We start from the raw sequence: 19,527 nt of genomic DNA on the forward strand, positions 1-19,527 counted from the left end.
ATAGAGACGAAGTTATATTTTCAAAGTACTTAAAACAATATACATTGAAAAGGAAAAGGAAATGTAACAAAAAGTTTAAATATGTCGTCTTCTTTCAAACAGAGAAAACAAAAGATGATTGCGAAACAGAAGTTTCTACAGTAAATTGCCAGGCGTAATTTAACGTTCCTTTTCTCTATATAGTTATCCTCTATGTTCGTTAATACATTGAAAATAGAGTGTAATGTACATTATGTAACTTTAAAGGTTAGGTCAAGCTAAATAAAAATCTTATTCGACAACTCTCTTCTTAGCTGGAACTGTATCGTGCGAGGGACTGTTACCTCTCTTTTTCGTGCCCCGCGCGCGACCTTTAAAAACAAAAAATTTCGTTAGAGTACTCGCTTCTTTAAAGCGCAAAATTATTTTGCGCTGTAATAAATAGTTCAGTTGTCTTGAAAGTTGAACTCAATGAAATCCGTATACAAAATTTATACGATTTCTCAGTATTAGCATGGCGAAAGCATCATTACAATATATTTGACGGTCATAACAATTGTAATATTTTAAAATTAACTCTTACCTTTCTTACCGCCTCGCTTGGCTTTGTTGTATTTGCTCTTTGAAGCCGCCATATCTTCCATCGCTTTAGTGAGGTACTTATCTTCCTCCTCACCCTCGAGGACTTTACAGGTAACTTCAGTCTCCTGGATTACCACCTTGAAACACAATAAACATGTTTCGCTCGATTATTGTAATTCCAAAACTCAGAGGAGCTATTACAGAGAAATTTGAACATTTTGCGAATATCTCTCTCACCTTGCCTTCGTTTGTCTTTTCCAACAAAGGCTTAGCAGCATTCTCTCCCTGCAGGCGCACCCAGCCCTCCGTATGCCCCCTTTGGAAGTCAATGTATGCAATATCAGCGTCGTATTTGTCTAAAGACTCTTTAACATCTTCCCTCGTACACGTCTTGGAAACACCAGAAAAGTAAATAATGGAACCTTTTGGCAATTTACTATCGGTTCCTGTAGAAACTTCCGTTTCGTCATCATCCTTTGTTTCCTCTGTCTAAAGAAAAATACATATTAAGTAAAGCGCAAGTGAAAGACATATTGAAAACGATAAAAATCGCAATTATCTTCTGTTTGCTTTGCATACTCACAGATTTCTTTGTTTTTTCAGCTTTCTTTTTTCTACGCTCCTCCTTCTCTAGTACTTTACTTGCATTATAATCCGCACTATAAAAATTAAATTAAAATTTTATACATATATCAAATCTATAAATTATGTATCTCTCTCTCCAGATAAATTTTTACTTACGCCCATTTCCTTATTAATTCAGTATCGTCGTATTTTATACACTCTATATTCATAAATGCCTGAGCGCCTTCTAACGACTCAAACTGAACAAAAATAGATCCTTTAAACTTAAAAACTTTATCTTTATCTTGATATTTTCTCATCTGCAAAATAAAAAAAATTGTAAATACTAAATATATTAAAATAATTGTTGATATATCAATAATATATAATAAATAATCCCAAATAGCTCAGTATAGTAAGAAATAAATAGCACAAAATTATACATTGACTACTATTCAGTCTTAAGTTTGTGCCCTTATTTTGCTGTGTTTATATCTTGATTTAAAATATAAATAAATGTTTCTATCTAATAAATTAATATTAGAAGGACGATTTGTTCGTTGCCCCAAAGATGTTATATTTATTTATTCTGCGGCAAGTATATTTACCACAATCGTTTCGAATGGCTTGTACGGTTTGAAAAAGATTTTCAATGTCTCGATAGTTATGTCAGTCAACGGAAAGCCTTTGACATAAACTGTTCGAGCCTCCTGAGCTTTCCTGTATCCCTCGTTATACTCTGGCAGGGGATGCTTCGGCGAGCGACGTATCTTTTTCTTGTCCTCAGATATCTCCATGAGATCGCTGGTTTCCAAGGCCTTTAGAATTACATTGACATCCTTGCTGAGAGCGGCCAGCATTTTGAAGTTTAGCATGATAGTCATTGGAATCCAGCCTTCCTCGAGTTTCGTCTGTTCAATGAGAAATTTATCCCTCTGCATGTTTACATTGCCGAAGTAGTACTGCAAAAAGAAATTAAACAAATAGAGAAACACCGCACAGATGGTTTCATGTGACTTTTTCTTCTTCTTCTATTAAGGGCTTCCGTTTCCACTAGAAACGATACAGCCTGTACTTAAGGTCGAGTAACAAAAAAGCTTGTGCGACAATAGATGATGCAACACTAACAGAGTACTGAGCCACAGACGTCCACCTCAGTCCGTGGCTCACAACGGAATCATGGTTTCATGTGAGAATAATTCGATTCAGTAATCGGCGAGTCTCAGTGAACTGAGTGAATTCACACCTTGACAGAAAAGCAGAAGCCAATCAGGTTGGTAGTTAATAGTTTTTGCTTTCTGCTTTTCTTGCTACGCAGTGCGAGTTCTGATTGACTTTTGCTTTTCTGTCAAGGTGTGAATTCGCCCTCAGGTTCGATCCTGATTCTCGACCCCTTGGTCTTTAGAGGAAACATTTAATTGCTTCCTTGATTATCGTCACAATTCAAAATCACTGGAGACGTGATTCAAGTTTAACAAACAACGTAAAAAAAAAGGAAGAATAAAAAATTGTTCCCTTTACGAGAAAGGGTACGAAATGTACCTCCACTTGTGCCTTAATCTTCGCCAAAAGTTCCTCGGACGGTTCCTCTGCCACATCTGTTCCGTTTGCCTTCGTATCTTCCTCCGTTTTTTCATCCTTAGCGTCAACGGTCGGCGCATCGTTACTAACCTCGGCGGCGGTATCGCCGTTCGAGTGGTCGTCGTCAACAACATTCGTCTCTTCCTTCGTCTCGTTCTCAGTCATGTCTATAATGTTTATATACTCTACTCGCGACAATTATACAGACGAGCGACGAAACGGCTACCGATACGCTTTATACGTTTCAAAGCGGCAACGACGACGAAGAATCGCCTTCCCACGCACGTGTTCCCTCGTTCAAGCCGCAAACGGAAATGACGCCTAATTTAATAAGAAAGGCACAGTGCATACACGATTCGTATTCGGGCGTTTTTACGGCCGATTTCCAACTGGCGAATACCTCACTAGGAAACGTCCGCCAATAGCCGCGTTCGCTCGAGCGCTCATGCGCGGCGCTAGTGACTTTTACAAGTGTCACTACTTCCTTAGGGAAAGATTGCACGCGATATCACTGCCCTGCTGCTGCCAGCGAGACTGCAAAAATCGCTATGCAAAAAAACACCCAAATAAAGGAGCTCCGAAGTGCTGCAAAGGTGTTTTGACCGATGGAATAGGATTCGAGCGGGCGTTCCGTCAAAGAGGTAAACATTAATACCGGACGTTTTATCGATCATGTGACATTATATCTTTAATCATTGAACAACTCCAGGTGTAGCGATTCTTTATTCTGCACAGAGACAAGTGCAGAGTAATGCAGGTGACCGAATACGCTATATTCGTCACACATGGTAAACAAAAAACAAATCGGTGCGTGGCTCGCTGTCGAGGGTTGCCGTAAGATGTAAATAATTCCGGCCGAGATCGACGACTTGTAAATTAATATGGATGACGACCCGCGACTGTCGCACTATGTATACATTTATATGGCCAACAGGGACAAACCGTTGAAATTTGCATTTATCGTCGGTGAAACCATCGAGTATCTGTGCATAAAGGTGCGGTTGATTCTTTCTCCTTCAGCTGAACGAAACAGAATGGAATGCATATGTTCTTTGCAACAAAAATGAACGTGTCTGAGTTGACGATTTTCATGTCAAAGCGTCGTCGTGTTGTTTTTGTTAAATATGCCAAGTCATATTCATTAAGCGCAATTGCAACAACGTTCATTTTTGCATCGCAACAATAAATCAGCTTGTCAGAATTTGTTTATTGATCAGTGCACCAAAGGCCACTGGCTGAATCTCAGTAGAAGTCCAAATCAGTTTTTTAAATCTCAATCACAGTATAGTTATTTGTACTATAAAATTTGATTTTTGTCGCACGGATAATTGCACCCCAGACTTGCACTAGTCATCGAATTGTAACAGTTGTTATACTAGTCAAACAAATAAGTTTGTTAAATTATATTATTTATTTGATCTTTGTGTAAAATATCTTAATATTAACTCTTATTAATAAATCTAAATTATCGAATTATTAATTTTTTATTTTGTCAAATACGTGAGATATCTCACCTCTTTTATTGTTTCTGTAAAATGCCATAAATTTATTTTTACATAATTTATCATATATTTGAATCAATTTTTATTATCCTTTCATGCAAAGCAATCAAATTTTCGGAGGAATCAAAACTATTTAATTTTTAGATATGCAATGCCATCAATATAAGCCCTTTAGCACGACATCTGTTCGCGTTGCAAAGTTTCTCTTCAAAACTATGGTTCCCTTGCGGTCACGTACTGGAGGAAGACTCGGAGAAGTACAGATTCAACTTCCGCCTGAGATTCAAGCCATCCAGTATGGACAGATTAAGAGAAATAGATTTAAATGCATATAATTATTACTTCGAACAAGTTCGCAAGGATGTGTTGGATAATAAAGTACCTGACATTGTTTACGAGAAGCATAAGCATGAATTAATTGGCCTAGGAGTTAGCGATATGTATAGGTAAGATACAATACAAGTCATTTTTTCCTGATAAAACGATACAGAATAAAGCAGTGTCTACAACTGTAACTTAAGATTTAAGAAAATTAACCAATCACAGTCGATTATTCATCTTACGTAAGAAGAATAATCGATAATGATTGTCAATTTTCTTATATCTTAAGTCTCATTGTAGACGCCGTTTAAACGATTGCGTTTCTTATAAGAATTTCTCGCAAATTTGCTGTAGCTTTATTTAATATAGTCATTAAGTTGCACGATGTTTATAGTAAATTTATTCGTTGCAGGGTAATGCTTGAAGAAGAACTCCCACGAGAAATAGTGGAATCGGAATATAAGAAATATATACCTAAGGAATGCATAAAAAGGCATGCCTTTTTCATAAGGAAACCTATTCACAATGCACTCACAAAGTTATCTGGATACGACGCCGCATACGTCAAGGAGCAGTATTTGAAGCAGTTCGAACGCATGGCTCCGAATTATCCGTACGAGGAATACACATCGCTGATGGATAAAGATGTTCCTAATCTAAAAGCTAAAGTCTTACTTAGGGTTACCATAGAGGAAGTGAAATACTGCGAGATTGACATTGGTACATGGAAAACGATTTGCAGGATAGAAGACATTTCCACTCTTTCTATAGGGTAATGAAATATATACACATATATTTCAACGTGTTGACCCCTCTTCTTCAAACGCGCACAATTTGAAAACAAAAATTAAAGTCTCATTTTCGTAACCCACATAAATTAGAGTATATTAAAAATAATGAATTATATACTTATCGATCACATTTTTATTCTTCAGAAAGAACAACACTGTGTTAATTGGGAGAAGGACTGGCATACCACTGTGCGCACAATTTGACACAAAAACGATCCTACTGTCGTTCGTGTCCGCACTGGACGGATATTACCGCTTATCCGTCAAGTGGAATTTCAATCTCTGCAGTGGTGACGCTAGCATCATCACGCCTTCTTTAGAGAGACTACAAAAGTTGAGGTGCCATGGACCAGTTGGGTAAGGGAATTTCATGAGATAACGCAAAATTATAATCCCGCGTGTATAATACCTACAAAGAATCTTCGAAAATGTGTTTCAGAAAGGATTTCTCGTACACGAAGCTCAAAGAAAAATGTGCCAACGAGCCGGGAAGTTACATACTGCGCGAGAGTGAAATCGAGTACTGCGTTTACTACATCGACGTTTACAACAAGGACGGAACTATATCCTCGCAACGAGTGGTAGAGACTAAACCCGACAAGTTTGCAATGTCGAACAGTTCTCGGGTGTACGAATCCTTGAGGCACTTAATTTCTTCATTCCAAAATCCCAGTGAAACAATATACCTTGGAAAGTGTTTGGGATTTTCGGAATACGGTACATATATCAGTTATATTATGAATTAAACATATATATTTTTCTAAAGAAAAAAAAAACATTCTAAAGAGATCGATATTTTAGTTTTCCATTTATATAGAGAGAACTTTTTGTTTTCTAGACAAGTCGAAATTATTACTTTGCGCTACGGAAAACGTCGTGAACGAAGTAGCGGCAGACGAGGAGATAATCAGCACTCTACTGCAATGTGGACCGCGATGCGTACCGTGGAATGAGCTGCAGGTATACAAAGCGATCGCGAAGAGCGATGAGGATCTGCCTTCTTCCACCACAATGACGAGTTTGCATCGAGCTATATGGCGAGTTGCCAAGGGCAAGAAACTCGAAGTTATGACGAAGATACTGACGGAGGAGAATTATACCAAAGAATTTTTAGAATTGGTTGGCAAGTGGAGCCAGTTGCGGTCGGGAGCTCTAGTTAGGTGAATTATCAGAAATCTTTCGTGAAAGGTATTGGATATTGGAGCGCGAATGTATGGAAATATATTCTTCGCTCTTTAGATTGTACGGCATAACCGTGGCCCCGACGATCGGAATGCTGCTCGAGCTGGTGAATTTGGGCCCGCTGGACAAGTACCTGTGCAGCAACAGTAAGTCAGTATTAACGGTCGACATGGTGGAAGCCACCGTCTGTCTGGCAACAGCTCTGTGGCACTTGGTAAATTTCCCCAGATATATTATCCTGTGCGTTATATCTTAGTGTTGATATCTTAAACATGCAAGAATATGTAGGAGGAGAATCGTGTGATTCATGGGAATATAAGATGCCGGAATGTGCTCCTACATGCGCATACAGAGAACAGCTTCATTGTCAAGTTGGGTGATCCCGGTCTCTTCACCTACACCGAGGACGAGTAAGTCAAGAAATAAGAATCTTGTTTAATTACGTTTTATTTCGTTTTTTTTTTTTCAAATGTAACAGGGATTCACGATTTTTTTTTCGTTCTTTTTGCGCAGCATACATTGGATACCGCCGGAATGTTACACGGATTTCTCATCCGCAAAATACAGCCTTCAAGCGGATATATGGGCGCTGGCGACAACTATTTGGGAGATATTTTCCAGAGGAGCTCCCTTACCTAAATATCACAACACTCATACTGTTAAAATGGTATATCTATTGCGAACAAATTCTTAAATTATGTCATTTCTTTACGCTGATCTATTTGATTATAAACTCTGACTAATGTGATTAAATGGTGTTGTTTTACAGTATTATATACGTGAAAACCGATTGCCACCTCCTAAGGATTGTCCAAACGAGATCTATAAGTTAATGTTGGAATGCTGGGGCAAAAATAATTCCATCATATCAAGAAAACAGCCTCAGGCTATCATGCGGGATATCAATCAGATTCTATACGAAGTATACAATGCTCGTAGAACTCATACTTATGCTACCATATGCCCCAAGCTATTCAGAGAGCCCGATGGAAACAACGACGAGAATGGTAGTATTTATACAGAAGGCAGCAAATCGAATAGTGAATCGCAAACGAGTTTGGTCACTGATTACACCAGTATTACTTGGAACGATCACAGTGAGTCGATTTAAATCTATTGAACTGTAAAAATAATTGACATTATTCTTGATCAGTTTTGCTGTTACATAATAGATATGTGACCGAATTGTCGCGTTTTTAGACGATACAAAAGCTGTGATCTCAACTTCTTCATTATAACACACACGGAGAGAATTTCCTTTTAAAATTTATCCTGAAAAATCGCGTTAATCACGGGACAACATAGTATTTCGACAAATTTTACTGTGCACTACAATAAATTTGTTGTAGTATTATTAAAAAAAGGTGAAAATCACATAAAATTCATCGAAATACTATGTTGTCCTACGATTAACGTGAATTTCAGAGTAAATTTTAAAATAAAATTCTCTCCGTGCAGAGTTTATAAATAATAAAATTTAATTATGATTGATACAAGAGGAAGATTAAACTTTAATTCTTTTCTTTTAAAGGTACAGAGCAGCTAATCAGCTATCAGAATCAAGATAGCAACACAGACGAATTGTCGTTTTATCTACGTTGGCTAAACAGCGAACTGTACAAAATGCCGATTGCGGGTAACGGTAGCGATGGCCCGAGCCGCGAAGATAGCTCGGGCAAGACCAACAAAAGCAAGATCAACGACAAGGCTTGCAACAGCAAAGGTGGCTCCGAATGGCAGCGTACTTATGAGATAAATGAAAACTTGGATGTGATCCTGCAAGGACGCATAGGCGAGGGCTTTTACGGCGAAGTGTATAAGGGTACGCTCAGGAGGCGCAACGGTAAGGAAATCGACTCGGAGCAGGATGTAGCCGTCAAGAAGCTCAAGACGCAGGAGGACTCCGAAAACGTGCTCGACTTCGAGAGGGAAATTAAAATCATGGAGGTGAATCAATTGTTTTGAGAATCAATTATTTCACCAAGAATCACGTTGTATAAGATTTGTAAGTTAACTACATTGTTTTCTTTTCTTGTTTATCTTCAGAGGCTCAATCATCCAAACATCGTGAAAATTTTGTGCTCAGTGGACCGAATCCTGGTGATGGAATTCATCCAGTACGGCTCGCTGCTGAGTTATCTAAGCTCGCATCGATTTAGCCTCGCATACAAAACACTGTTAGGCTTCGCCCTGGATATCGTCGCGGGCATGGAGTACCTCGGTAGTATGAACATTGTTCACCGAGATCTAGCAGCGAGAAATATCCTAGTAGCGAACGAGGATCGAGTGAAGATCAGCGACTTCGGTCTCGCGCAAGTGATAGCTGCGAGTGATTATTATGTATTTAAAACCCTTCGTAATATTCCGATTAAATGGTAAGTATTGCAAATGAATATCATTCTCCCCCTTTTTTTTTTAATATTTCGACAATAGTAAAACAAAGCAACTTTTCACACTTGAAAAGAATGTAATATTTTAAAATTTTCTTCTCGCAAACTCTCCTAGTAATCCTAAGATTATTTCTTCGTACATCAGACGAAGTAAACGTTTTCCTCAGGTACGCACCGGAGAGCTTGAGGCATAACAAATTCTCAACTCGTTCGGACGTGTGGTCATTCGGCGTGACGATGTACGAGGTTTTCAGCTACGGCGTCGACCCGCAACTGTCGGTCAGAATGAGTGAGAAAGAGATCCTAATGACGACTATAACGGACCTGCTGAACGCGTTGGAACGTGGCCACCGTCTTCCTTGCCCAGACAACTGTCCACAGGAAATCCACAGAAAACTGATGTTATCGTGCTGGCAATTGAACAGCCATGAGAGACCGGTCTTCGCTACTCTACGCGAAGACATCGAGCAGCTACTCTGTAATTATTAGAATATTTCGCGACTCCGTGCGAACAGTCGGTTATTTTAAAAATACATGACGTATCCCACTCGTGATTCTCACATCAATGGAAGATTCTTTGACGAGTCTAATAGTTAATTTATTTTTCGCAAGACGCGAAATTTTCATTCCTTTACAAGATCTCAGTGGAGAATTATGTTATAGGTCAACTCTATTTTTATATTTTTAAACGGGTGTATTTTAGGGAAAAATATTCTTGTATAAAAATTTTATTTAGAAAAAAAAATAGGAAATCAAGGAATCTGTCATTGGAGAATTAACAATCTTTCCGATCTTCGCATCTTGTATAGAAGAGATATATCTAGTCGAAGATATCGTCGCCATTTTATTATAATATGTACTGTGTGAAATATAGTATTAAGTACAGTATTAATTTATTGTTCCCGAAATGGCTTACAAATATACCTCACTTTCCTTTTACTCACAATTTTCGGCTCTCCAATCAACACCCCATAAAGCCCGAGGCACAGAACGAGGGTCGTGATCAAATCGCGGACTCGTTGACTACGATTGCACTTGCATCACGCATCACTTATATCGCTTGAAATATTTCTTCATAATTGCATGCAAGTCGTCTTGTTATTTCGGAAATATAACGAAGTATCCAACTCATAATTCTTACTACGAAGGAAGATTCACACTGATGCTATGAATTTTATTTTTAAATAAACTTACATTTACATCTTAAAAAGAAAGACTGTTTCTGACGACGCATGTTTCTTAAAAAAGACGTATCGACGATATTGTATTGTGTGAAGTTAATATAAATGCCGCGTATTTTTTTTTTTTTTTTTTTTTTTTCATGTCATCTCATCCCCAGCTTTTTCCGTAATAATCGAAAAATTGAAGCGACAAAAATTACCTACGAAATATAGCGAAACAATCGTGCGTGAAAAAAAAAGACTAAAGGTAAATTCCATTTGCAGACCGCACCGATGGTTTCTTTCCCACGTTATTACGCGAATATTGTATGCGCCCTGTCGATCAATTCTCCCGACACCTTTGAGAAATTTTCGCTTTCGCGTGAAATGCGTGCACTTCGCTACAATTTACCCGATAATGTCGTAAAGACTAAGGGGGAAAAAAATAAGAAATGTGAAATAATCAAATGGACCTTGAAGAAAGAGGGGAAATGACTATAATAATCAAGTGTAAGAATCGGCTCGCATCTACAGTCAGTTCTTTTGAGATCTTCAAAGCAAATGGAACATTCCGAAGAGCATTACTATAAATTCAATCGATTTCTTCTATCGGTTAGCGGACTATGGCCTTATCAAAGCAATTGGAGCGCTCGTTTAATGAGAGTTGTTATCTCGCTTTTCATGCTGTCGTCTGCATTCTTTCAGGTAACCGTCACTTTAGAAAATAGTTTTCTTTTCAATTAAATATTAAATATTTTTCGAACTAAATTGAAAAATACCACACACATATAATATTAAAATACAAATAGGATAATATAAACTCAGTAACCAAATATCAATTTTATCGAAACTAATAACGACAGGATTTTATGCGAGAAATTTAATCAAATAATCCGTGTGTTTCGGGTAATTATTCTCGATAAAATTATATCTATTTTTTTTTTCGCTTTTATCAAGGGTTAATGTTTTCAGATCGCGAGCATGTTTACATATGACGTCACTATGGATTTTGTAATAGAGGGGCTGCCATCGATTATACTTACACTAGGTAATCTGAGCAACTTGTACGCGCGTATCATACACATTGCCAAAGTAAGTAGATCTGCATAATTTGCGTTTCTGGCAATTTAAATTCAATAGAACATATCTTTTGTCTGTAATATGCAAAAATCTAAGCTGGAACTAATTTTTAGATAAATAGAAAAAATTATTATTATATGTATATACAAATTTTATTCTAGTTTATTAAATCATTATTCAGATTATTTAGTTCCTAATTCCTCGTTAATTAAGATATTGACTTGTCGTTGTCTTTTTTATCACGCATTTATCATCGTGGATAATTTCTATGAGCAATAAGAGATAAAAATAAAATGAAGTAGACGCTACAAAATAAAAATTATGTCATAGGCAAAATATGTAATATTATTTTAGTGAATCATTTAGAATTAAAATTACACATTATAATTATGCCAATATATCAGTGCTGAATTCATAAACATTCACTGACTTAAAAAAAAAGATCATTCATTTATCGTTTTAATGTCTTTTAGTATAGAGAATTATTCGATCGTATATCGAAAGACTGGGCGTTGCAAAAAACGTACGATGAGATCAAGATTATGCACGAGCATGCTGAAATCTCAAAATTATTCACATTCTGTTATATGAGTAAGAGAAACATTAAACGCTTTGTCTACAAAAGAAAAAGACAGGTATCTCTGCCTGTGAGATCGAGACTGTATTTCTGTGTATAAGATTGCGGCAACCATGTTTTTCATTACAAGTATCAATATTTATCGTACACATAACTTTCAATGAGTAACATGCGACATTTCTTCTATAGCCAATTACAATTTCACCTTTACAAAACATTTATTATAATTGCAAGTCAGTAAATTAAATGGATGCGAAATTTTCTAAGCATAACTGATTTGATTTGGTGCTGAATTATTTTAATCCTTCTCCAAATCTTCATATTCATTCAACTTTCATATAAGTCGACCTTTATTATTTCTTCTATACACATACGCGTAGCTCTGTCGTTAAAAATTATATTATTTACGATTACCGAATTTTTCAGTCCTGACGTATATAAACGTAGTGGGATACAACATATGGCTGTTTGTACCGGAAATTCTTGACCTTGTATCGCCCATGAATGAGTCTCGCCCGCGGAGGCGACCCTTTAATGCTGAATTTTTTGTCGATGAAGAGCAGTATTTTTACTACATTCGTTGCCACATAAGTCTCGTGATTGTTATCATACCTGTAATTTATGTCTCCAGTTCCACTTTATTTTTGACTCTCACGCAACACGCCTGCGGAATGTGCGAGTTGCTGGGGTAAGAAACCACTCCTCGCGCAATTCACTATAATTTTCTGCGAAAGAGCAGACGACTCTAAGATTCCTAGAAAACGGAACGTCTATCAGTTCTAAATTGATATATCAATTCTCAAGTTTTGTGCGACAGTTTTTTTTTATTTAGAAAAAATAATTTCCTTCTCACGTACATCTTAAAAAATTTGTTTGTTATTTTTCTTCTATATGTTCTATATGTTTTACATGAATAGTAAACAGTTTCGTCTTTTCTTCCGCTCATTGCAAAACGAATATCGTTCGAGCGAAGCCAGTCATATGATGATATGTTGACGATATAATTTCGGCAGGTATCGCGCGGAGCATTTATTTCGCGTTGTTAAAAACAGGGCCGGACGCGATTTAATTCAGAGGTCAAAAATAAGTTGCAGGAACATAGCCGTTTTTGTACAGCTGCATTACAACATTACACAGTTTGTACTTTTATTTAATATACACGATCTCTAATTCCCCATTCAACGTTATTCCACTTTTTATGAGTGTAATCTATATAATGAAGCAGAAGGTTGTGTTTTATAAGGAAAATTGAAAGGTAACAACAATGGTAACTTAAACAATGCTACTTTCAGGCATTACTTTATATGATTTCAATAAGAATTTATTATTAAATCAACTAATATAAATATATACACAGATAAATCTGACACACAAATATAAAAACTTTAATAAAAATTTTATCGCGTCTCTCTCTAGATAATATTTATATATTGATTATAATCACAGAAATATAAATTTTCTTGCGTGTGTAAAGTCAGCACCCCAATAAAATTCGTAATAATAGTTCTGATTAGAGTTCCCGTCTCATAGATTAGAGTTTATATCCCTACAGTTTATAACAAGTGTTCTGCTTAATAACAATTTTTAATTTTAATTTAAAAAAATGTGCTAACTTTTTATCAAAATTCGTGATCGAATAATTTTGAGCAGCTTGTTATAAACTTTAGGAACTTTTCGTCTCTTCAAAATAAAGCGGCAACTCTAATCAGAACTATGAAATTTTATTGTTGGGGTGCCAACTTCACGCACGCAATTTTCTTATTATTTCTCTGTCGGCAAAAACAACCTTATAATTATAAAATTGTGCACCGTCAAATTTCCTATAGTAAATGTACGTTGACATACGTATTAACTTTCTTACAAGCAAAAAATATTCTTCACCTTATTGTCTATAACAAGTATGACTTTTTTTTACGTTACAAGATTCGTTGATTTAATCGAAAATTGTCACACGGTACCGTTTCTATTGGATATCATAGGCGTAATAATTTTGATGAGTCTTACGTTAATCCAGGTACGTTGCTAGCAAAAATGTGTTGAGCGTCTGCAAGACGCTGGTGTCGAGAAATATTGAAATAACGTCTTTCAGGTATTAACAATTTCTGGAATTGAGGGAGCTATCAGATCTATCGGTATCTTAGGTGTAGCGCTGTGTTATGTATTTATATCTTGTTACATGGGGCAGAAAGTCACGGATGTGAGTTCGAGTGTATGTGAAAAAATGTAAGTACATGTAATAGATTTTTTTTCACTAAAATCTTTAAAAATATATCTGACATGATAGTATCCGAAATGCTACTAATATCAACCTTTATCTATTCGAAATAGTGAAAAAAATTAAAATAAAATATATTGAAAGGAAAATTCCCCAAATTTGCGTATTGTTTTATCCGAAAATATAAATCAAATAATTTTAAATGTATTATTAAAACATTACATACCTATTTGCGCGTGAATTGTAAGTTTACGAGACAAGCGAGATAACGTAAATAAAATATAACATTTTTTCAAATCGTAATTTTGAAAAGGGAAAGAAAAAAAAACACTGAAACATTAATATAATTTGCTATATTAATTATATTTGCTATATTAACACTGAGACATTAATATAATTTGCTATATTAATATTTGCTATATTTACTTATCACATTAAAGAAGGCAAGGGAGATTATTTCTTTACTTGATAATTCCTGAATTTGATCCTGATTGTTTCTCTAATTGCATCAAAGAAAAAAATTGGCTTTGCAGATTCAACTCTTTGTGGTACGACGCAGTTCTTTCAGAGCAAAAGGCATTGTTAATGATAATGATGCGACGCTATCATCCGTTCATCTTGACCGCCTGTAAATTTTACGTGATGTCTTTGCAGAACTTCGGAATGGTAAGAAAAAAAAGTACGCCGTATTCCGGAATATGCGTATAATAACGATGAGTAAAAATAAGTATGTATTTTCCGAAGATACTTCAAACAACTATCTCCTATTGCATGTTCATCAGACAAGTCTGAATATGTTTCTTATCAAGTTGCAAGCGTAGAAGTAACGTAGAAAATTCGCGGGAATGTTAGACGTGTACTAATCTCCTTAGGATCATGTCGAAAATTCTTCTTTGTAAAAAGAGGAATCTGTTGATGTGGTTTACAGGTAAGTGAAATATGCACAGTGAACGTGGTATAATAAATAAAAAATAGCACAACTCATGCATGTAAATTCTTTGTAGAATAGCAGAATATTTTTTGGAGTATTTAAGATAGTGTTACAGTATTTTAATGACTCTTATTTATGCAAGAAAAAAATTCAATTTCTTATCTAATAATAAATATCTGTCTATTTATGTACCTATAATGTTGTATAGAAATTCTTCTTTCAAAAATATTTTTAAAATACTTGTAAACAAAGTATTTTAAAAAGGAGTCCATCGTTGAAATTGAAAATGATATATTTTCTGTATAAAAGAAATATAAGACAGTATTACAGTATTTTATGATTCTTATTTATGCAAAAAAAAATTCAATTTCTGATCTAAAAATAAATATCTATATAATAAAATAATAAATCTCTATCTACTTCTGTACCTGTAATGTTGTCCAGAAATTCTTCTTTCAAAAATATTTTTGAAAAATACTTGTAAACAAAGTATTTCCAAAAGGAGTCCATCGTTCAAATTGAAAATGATATATTTTCTGTAGAAAAAATGTAATTCGACAGTTTGATCATCGTTTGTTATGTACTGTGCACAATAGAGAGCTCAAATATTGAAGTGTTTTATCTCGGACTTCCTTTCACTCATCGTCCGCTCCCTCTGCCTCTAAATAATCGAAAAATAATTGCGGTATCGCCGTAGTGGAAATAATCGCGAGTATGAAAAAAAACTAACACGATGGATGGAAAACTGCCTGAAGACAATTTTTGTTCTCGCCGACCACCGGATGTTTCCCACGTTATTACCCGAACATTGTATTATACGCGCGCTACCGATCGATCCCCCTCGACGCTTCTGAAAAATTCGCACTTCCGCGCTAAACGCGTGCATTTTTCTTTAATGTAATTCACCGGATAATGAAGATAAAAGAAAAATTAGAGGTGGAAAAAATTGAGCGGACCTTAAGGAAAAAAAAAAAGATGAGATAGCAATAAAATAATAATCGACGAACTCTTGCTTCTACGGTCAGTCTGTCCGAGAATTTCGAAGCAAATGGAACATCCCGAAGAGCATTATTACAAACTAAATCGATTTGTCCTAACGCTTTGCGGATTATGGCCCTATCAAAGCAAATGGAGCGCTTGTTTAGGGAGGGCTATTGTCACTATTGTATTGCTGTCATCTATAATTTTTCAGGTAATTACGATATTAAAAAATAAGTTTCTCTTCAATTAAATAATTTAAACGATTTTTTTTCAAAATTTGATTACATTAAATGTTAGACATTTACTAGATTTAAAAAAATACTATACAACATTATAATTATTTCATCAAAGTATATATATATATAAAGTATATATATAGATGTATATTTATATTTCTACCTAGACTGTATTAACAATCAAAATTATATACATTTAAAAGCGATCCTAAATAAGATGTTTTAAAGATATCTGAAGACAAAGATATCTCAAAGATGCTATGCAGAGATCTTTCTGATAATTCTATATAAAATATAAAATTCTTTAAAGTTTTAAAATATTACTCCAACTTATTTCTATAACTTATAATTCAACTTCAAGATATCAATCAATGATATGTAGTATCTTCTGAAAATATATTTACCTTTGTTCTTATCTAGAGTTAATAACGTATCCACGTTTCCAGCTATCGAGCATTTTTACGTCTAATATCACCGCGGACTTCATGGTCGATGTGATACCAGCACTTTTACCTACAATAGGTAGCCTGAGCCACGTGTACGCCCGTGTCAGACATGTAGACAAAGTAAGTTCTCGGTCGGTTATTATTTAGATTCTTAATAAATTCAACACAGAATGTATTGCTTTCATCTTTAGTATATAAACATTTAGATTAAAAAAATTTGCGTGAAAGAATCGCTTCTACAATTTACATGTGTGTATCTATACAGTTAATCTAATCTTAAATTATATGTCTGATATTATCATTTTTATCGCTCAAAGCTATGAATAATTTTTATATACAACAAAATTTATTTTTATTTCATCTGTGATAAAATAAAAATAAATCGTTCGTAAATATATAGAAATATTATTTATAAATCTCTTGGAATTTATATTAAATTATATAATATATTTATTTATTTTAAATTAAATTGCATGATCATGTTAACACACTGATTGAGAGTCTAATAAATAAATACATTAATCAATAATTATTTTCAAGTATTATCTTCTTGTTATTATTTTTACAAGTCGTAATTTATTGACTATTCATAGCTCATTATTTTTATTTATTTTTAGCTTAGGGATCTACTAAAACGTATACGGAACGATTGGAAATTACGAAAAACACGTTACGAGCTCAGCCTCATGCACGAGCATGCCGAGGCTTCGAGATTATTTTCATTATTCTATTTCAGTAAGAAAAACATTAAATTTCGCTTTATCCAAGGAAAAAGATGTGCCTTTCTATCTGTAAAACCGACATTGTATTTCTGTGTGTAAAATCAATCGTGCTCTCTCTTTCTTTTCATTACCAGCATCGAATGTATTGTCCATCGTATTATTTTCAACGAGTAGCGCGCGACATTTCTATTAACGATTCATATATAATCATAATTTTATTTTTTAAATGCGTTTGTTATAATGCGCTGTCATCAAATTAAATGAATGTGGAATTTTCGAAGAATGAATGGACTCATTGCTCATATTTTCCACACTTTTTCCCTAAACATCTCCCAATGTTTTCCTCATATCACGTATTAATATATTTTTATTAAGCAGAATTTTTTGAGTGCCTGCAGCAGAATATAATAGAATAAATAATACTAAAAACTGAATTCTTTTTTGGGCATTGAATGTGTTGGTATCTTGAAGGTATAATCTTACTATTATAGAAAAGCAAAAGATTACAGTAGCCTCGCCATTACTGTGTTCAAAATTTATAATTTTTTAAATATAGACTATTAATAAGATTGTAATTTTTTCAGAAATTTACAACTATCGAATTTTTCAGTTCTGCAGTATATAATCGCGATAGGGTACAACACATGGCTGTTCCTGCCGGATATTCTCGACGCTATATCACCCATGAATGAGTCCCGTCCGCGAATACAGCCTTTTAAAGCTGAGTTCTTTATCGATGAGGAACGATACTCTTCCCTCACTCGATCCCACACATGCATGGTGATATTTATAGTACCAATGATCTTACTTGCCAATTCCACTCTGTTTATGCTTCTTTCGCAACATGCTTGCGGAATGTGCGAGATGCTGGGGTAAGAAATTGCTCCTCGCAATTATTTGCGAAAATTTGCAGACGACTCGTAAAAAGTAGAGCGCGCAGCTGATCCATTAACTTTTAAGTCTGGGTGCAGATTTGCACGTGATAAAAATAATTTTTTTTTCATTCAAAAAATATTGTTTTCACGTTTTTAAAAATTTTCATCGTAGTATTCTCTCTCTACTTTTTTCCTTAGTAATAATCGATCATTTCGTCCGCTTATTATAACACCATTTGAAATCAGTTCTATAGGGAAGAATAACGCATTCGTGATAATTTCGGCAGGTATCGCGCGGAACGCTTATTTTACGATGAAAGTGCGACGGGGTGCGATTTAATACAGTCAAAAATAAGCCACGGAAACGTAGCTGTTTTTATACGACTGCATTACAACATTATACAGTTCGTACTTTTATACGCACAAAACATGCGATATCTATTAAATCCGTTTAGTCCAACTTATCGAGTATTTTACGGAGAATGTTATTGTTAGCATGCAAAGTCGAAAAATAATGATGGGTAATTAAATGACGCTGTTTCCACGTTTGATACAATTTGATTAACAGAAAATTGTCAGTGTTAAATTAAATAATATATTTTAATAGATATTTTTGCACTTTTTAATATGTATCCATAAATTATTGCATATTTATAAATTATAATTGAGCATTATAATTTGCAATTGTAAAGATACGAAGGAATTTGATTATTATTTTTGTATCAATTAAAACGGTTTTCTACCTAAAAAAAATCAAATATTAGCGATAACATTATAAAAATTATAAACTACAAAAATGTACATTGAAATCGTAACTTATAAGCAACTTGTTTTTATGTACAAAAAAACATTATTTCCTTCATCTCACAGTTTCCATTAACATATATGACCTTTTACATTGCAAGATTCATTGGTATGATTGAAATTTATCACACAGTACCGTTTTTATTGGACGTCCTAGGATTCGTGCTTTCGGTGAGCCTTGCGTTAGCGCAGGTACGTAGTAAAGAAAACACGTTGAGCGTATCATGTCAAAATGTAAAAAACAAAATCTTTCAGATGCTAACCATTGCCGGCGATATTGAACGAGCCTTCAGATCTACCTCTGTCTCTGTTGTATCATTGATGTATCTATTCATATTTAATTACATGGGACAAAGAATCACGGATGCGAGCTCAAGCATATGCGAGAAGGTGTGAGTAATGTACTTTCTTTTTTAATAATAAATATATTTGAACAGTCGCGCGCTGGCAACAAGATTTAGAACGAGAAGAGAAAATTAAAGTAAGCAAAAGAAAGAAAAAATCTCTCTCTCTCTCTCTCTCTCTCTCTCTCTCTCTCTATATATATATATATATATATATATATATATATATATATATATGTTTGTTCTTCACGCATCGATTTACAT

At 34.8% G+C, this 19,527-nt stretch overlaps 5 protein-coding genes across 7 annotated transcripts; 4 read left to right on the forward strand and 1 right to left on the reverse strand.

Moving 5' to 3' along the window:
• Window positions 1-74: 74 nt before the first annotated feature.
• Window positions 75-3,038, reverse strand: LOC105451776 (la protein homolog). The gene is made up of 7 exons (XM_011692443.1): window positions 2,668-3,038; window positions 1,734-2,087; window positions 1,303-1,445; window positions 1,145-1,220; window positions 799-1,050; window positions 563-698; window positions 75-350 (listed from the first exon to the last, which is right to left on the reverse strand). Exons 1-7 carry the CDS (start codon window positions 2,869-2,871, stop codon window positions 271-273), a joined length of 1,245 nt encoding a protein of 414 aa, XP_011690745.1. The 5' UTR covers window positions 2,872-3,038; the 3' UTR covers window positions 75-270.
• Window positions 3,039-3,203: 165 nt separating this feature from the next.
• LOC105451777 (tyrosine-protein kinase hopscotch) lies at window positions 3,204-9,832 on the forward strand. Of its 3 annotated transcripts, none has more exons than XM_011692444.1 (14): window positions 3,204-3,347; window positions 3,416-3,701; window positions 4,353-4,654; window positions 4,942-5,301; window positions 5,465-5,677; window positions 5,760-6,037; window positions 6,159-6,480; window positions 6,560-6,716; window positions 6,791-6,912; window positions 7,016-7,169; window positions 7,272-7,599; window positions 8,034-8,449; window positions 8,549-8,877; window positions 9,060-9,832. In XM_011692444.1, the coding sequence occupies exons 2-14, from the start codon at window positions 3,588-3,590 to the stop codon at window positions 9,379-9,381; spliced, it is 3,417 nt and encodes a 1,138-aa protein (XP_011690746.1). In that variant the 5' UTR covers window positions 3,204-3,347; window positions 3,416-3,587; the 3' UTR covers window positions 9,382-9,832. The 3 variants fall into 3 exon arrangements, with proteins under 3 accessions (XP_011690746.1, XP_011690747.1, XP_011690748.1); XM_011692445.1 differs by having other exon boundaries at window positions 3,442-3,701; XM_011692446.1 differs by having other exon boundaries at window positions 9,038-9,119.
• Window positions 9,833-10,157: 325 nt separating this feature from the next.
• LOC105451780 lies at window positions 10,158-11,981 on the forward strand. Its single transcript, XM_011692448.1, has 3 exons — window positions 10,158-10,757; window positions 11,025-11,144; window positions 11,606-11,981. The coding sequence occupies exons 1-3, from the start codon at window positions 10,614-10,616 to the stop codon at window positions 11,807-11,809; spliced, it is 468 nt and encodes a 155-aa protein (XP_011690750.1). The 5' UTR covers window positions 10,158-10,613; the 3' UTR covers window positions 11,810-11,981.
• Window positions 11,982-13,559: 1,578 nt separating this feature from the next.
• LOC105451779 (odorant receptor 4-like) lies at window positions 13,560-14,978 on the forward strand. The gene is made up of 5 exons (XM_011692447.1): window positions 13,560-13,723; window positions 13,799-13,932; window positions 14,458-14,590; window positions 14,669-14,852; window positions 14,929-14,978. The coding sequence occupies exons 1-4, from the start codon at window positions 13,610-13,612 to the stop codon at window positions 14,714-14,716; spliced, it is 429 nt and encodes a 142-aa protein (XP_011690749.1). The 5' UTR covers window positions 13,560-13,609; the 3' UTR covers window positions 14,717-14,852; window positions 14,929-14,978.
• A 936-nt stretch (window positions 14,979-15,914) lies between these two features.
• Window positions 15,915-19,315, forward strand: LOC105451802. Its single transcript, XM_011692484.1, has 6 exons — window positions 15,915-16,047; window positions 16,519-16,638; window positions 17,136-17,253; window positions 17,851-18,112; window positions 19,021-19,111; window positions 19,175-19,315. The coding sequence occupies exons 2-6, from the start codon at window positions 16,558-16,560 to the stop codon at window positions 19,313-19,315; spliced, it is 693 nt and encodes a 230-aa protein (XP_011690786.1). The 5' UTR covers window positions 15,915-16,047; window positions 16,519-16,557.
• Window positions 19,316-19,527: the final 212 nt, after the last annotated feature.

Source organism: Wasmannia auropunctata, unplaced genomic scaffold, assembly GCF_000956235.1.
Source record: "Wasmannia auropunctata unplaced genomic scaffold, wasmannia.A_1.0 LD336044.1, whole genome shotgun sequence".
NCBI lineage: Eukaryota > Metazoa > Arthropoda > Insecta > Hymenoptera > Formicidae > Wasmannia > Wasmannia auropunctata.